At 50.1% G+C, this 3384-nt stretch overlaps 1 protein-coding gene across 1 annotated transcript; it reads right to left on the bottom strand.

Annotated features, from left to right (window-relative positions):
* Positions 1-726: 726 nt before the first annotated feature.
* On the bottom strand, positions 727-1215 carry LOC116084239 (keratin-associated protein 10-8-like). The gene has a single exon (XM_031361030.1). It carries the CDS (start codon positions 1213-1215, stop codon positions 727-729), a length of 489 nt encoding a protein of 162 aa, XP_031216890.1.
* Positions 1216-3384: the final 2169 nt, after the last annotated feature.

Below are 3384 nucleotides of genomic sequence, written 5' to 3'. Positions count from 1 at the left end.
CACAGGCAGCACATGCATAGGCTAGCACGTGTGTGTACACACATACACATAGGCTAGCATATATGTGCACGCACACACACTCATACACACACTCACACACACATAAACATACACACACACATAAACATACACACACATACACATTCTTACACACATAACTCTCTCTCACACACACACACACTCACACACACACACATACATGCACACAAGAATTCTAGTACAAGAAGCAGCATTTGCTGAAGGCTGCCTACACAGCCTTCCCATCACATAGAGCTATTTAAAGCAAGAATGCTTAAATGGTAATGCACCATGCTTAAGGCCTATGCATAAACAGCATATTCCTTTCCCAAATGCAAGCCATTAATTTTCTGGGAAGCTCATGAACAAGACTGTGAACTTTCATTTACAGTCAAAGTGTGACTTCCCCTGCAGCCCCATGACCTGAGGTTTTGCCTGGTCAACTGCACTCCAGTGCACATCAGGGGTCACCAAGGATCTCCTTCAACATGCAGCTTCAGAAGTCACCCAGACAATATAGGTGCTGCAGTAAAGACAGCACGTGAGACTCTCTCTGGGGAAGCACAAGCCGTGTGCAGGATACCTGTCCTTAGTGCCTCCTTCCATAGCCTAGTAAACTCCATATCTGCCTCTGCCTCAGCTTCTCTTCCTGTTGCTGTGACGAAATACTGGCAAAAGCCACTTAAGGGAGAAAGGGTTTATTTTAGCTCACAGTTCAGGGGTGCAGTCTGCCATGGTGGGGAGGTCAAGGGAGCACGGTGCAGGGGTGCAGTCCGCCATGGTGGGGAGGTCAAGGGAGCACGGTGCAGGGGTGCAGTCTGCCATGGTGGGGAGGTCAAGGGAGCACGGTGCAGGGGTGCAGTCCACCATGGTGGGGAAGTCAAGGGAGCACAGTTCAGGGGTGCAGTCCACCATGGTGGGGAGGTCAAGGGAGCACGGTTCAGGGGTGCAGTCCACCATGGTGGGGAGGTCAAGGGAGCACGGTGCAGGGGTGCAGTCCGCCATGGTGGGGAGGTCAAGGGAGCACGGTTCAGGGGTGCAGTCTGCCATGGTGTTTGCCATGGTGGGGAGGTCAAGGGAGCACGGTTCAGGGGTGCAGTCCACCATGGTGGGGAGGTCAAGGGAGCACGGTTCAGGGGTGCAGTCTGCCATGGTGGGGAGGTCAAGGGAGCACGGTTCAGGGGTGCAGTCCACCATGGTGGGGAAGTCAAGGCAGGAGGAAGCTGAAGCAACTGGACATCCACAGTCAAAAGAAAGCAATGGTGTGTGCTGCTGCTGCTGAGCTCCAGTTCTCGATGTAGACAGTTGCAGGTCCTCCGTCCAGGGAATGGTCTCGCCCACAGTTAACACCCATCTTCTCACATCAAGAAGACTCCTTACTGACATGCCAAGAGGCCTGTCTCCCATGAGATTCTAGACTCTGTCTTGCTGACAGTGAACACCAGATGCTGCAGCTTCACGCTGACTTGTCTTGAAGTTCTGTTTTGTGGTAAAACCAAGAACCCCAGATTCACCTGGGTAGAGGAGTTTGAAAGAACGCTCCATGTGCTGCCAGCATCAGTGTGGCACCATCTCGGCTTACATCACAGACTGCACTGGGCACTGAAGCAGAGGCCTCACAAGTACTAGAGAACTGAGCCACACCCCCAGGGAACCACTGAGCCACTCCCCTAGTCCTCTACTTACTTTTATTTTACTTTTTTGGAGACAAGTTCATATTCTGTAAGCTAGGCTAGCTTAGAACCCACTATGTACTCCAGGTTGAACTCAAACTCATAGTAATATTTCAGCCTTATTCTCCCAAGGGCTGGAATTTTGGGTGTGAGCCACCATGCCCAGCTCCATCACCACCACCACCACCACCACCACCACCACCACCACCACCACCACCACCACCACCAATACCACCACCATCACCACCACCACCATCATCACCTGCCATGGACTGGGTTTCTGCAGGGACCCCTTGTTCCGCGGGGTGATTAGAGTTCTGGCCTGGTGGGCAAAGAATTTGGTGAGTGACAAACAGAAACAGTACAAGGGAGTGCAGAATCTGAGCGTATTTGCACAAAGTGAAAATCAGACTTATATAGTATACAGAAACAGGACTAATGTCAGGGATCACGTAGGCAGGTAGCGGTCACATCAAAGTCAGTAAGATCAAACAGCCAGGTGTAAACGATTCCTTTGGAAGAGCAATAGTGCTCTTCCCCACTGGGGGCAGCCCTAAGCAAATTCTCTTGGTCTGAAGCAGGTAAGCACCAGGAGGTCCCATTCTAGCAGCTCCTGAGAATGGTTTGGCTTGTAACACAAACATTAGTTCAGGAAGCTTTTCGACTACTCTCTAGTTTGTAAAGCAATTTTGCCTTGTGTGGCACTGCTCTCAGAGTTCTAACTATGTTTACTGATAGCAATAGTGTTTGACTTCTATCTCTAACTCTAGAGACACCCTGTCTGATAAGGCATCTTCCTTGTAAAAATTCCAAGCTAATAACAGCTAGGAAATCAATTAGGATCATTGAAACACTGCGGAGGCCAGGAAACGATGTTAAATCTCGGTTTTAGCTGTTTATGAATCATTTCTTAGGGCACCTTTATGCCTGAACAAAGAAAGCACTCAAAACTCTCCACAGACATTTGCAGAGACCAATCTGGAACACATCTGAGTTAGGAGATGCCAAGATGCCAAGAACTTAACTCCAGGAGGCTAGCTAGCTCCCTTTGAAGCTGCACACCTCAAATCTGTGAACAAGCTTTCAGGCTTAACATCGGAGTCCATTGGAGTGATGAGTGGGCGTGGCAATCACCATCACCGCCACTACCACTGTCCACCATCACTGAAGGCAAGCTATGTCCCATGGTGAAAGGCTTCTTTCCTCTCTCATGTCCCTTTCGTGTTATCTCCCTTTTTATACCGCCTCAAGCAGGGTTACACTCCTCGGTCCTCTGACCAAGTGTCTCCCTGGGCATGGGGTTGGGAGTGTGTGGAGCACGATCATGCTTGCCTTACTCAACTGTGCTGCCTAGTCCACTTTCTACCATGCTCTAACTGTAGCTTTGGGGTTAGTTCATCCAGTTGTCTTACTTAGGGTGAACAGACACCATGACCAAGGCAACTCTTATAAGGACAACATCTAATTGGGGCTGGCTTACAGGTTGAGAGGTTCAATCCATTATCATCAAGGCAGAGCATGGCAGCATCCAGGCAGGCATGGTGCAGGAGGAGCTGAGAGTTCTACATTTTATTCTGAAAGCAGACAGGAGAAGACTGGCTTCCAGACAGCTAGGATGAGGGTCTCAAAGCCCATCCCCACAGTGACACACTTCCTCCCACAAGTCCACACACCTCCCAATAGGACCACTCAT

Source organism: Mastomys coucha, unplaced genomic scaffold, assembly GCF_008632895.1.
Source record: "Mastomys coucha isolate ucsf_1 unplaced genomic scaffold, UCSF_Mcou_1 pScaffold9, whole genome shotgun sequence".
Lineage (NCBI taxonomy): Eukaryota > Metazoa > Chordata > Mammalia > Rodentia > Muridae > Mastomys > Mastomys coucha.
This window is presented reverse-complemented; position numbering and strand designations above follow the sequence as displayed.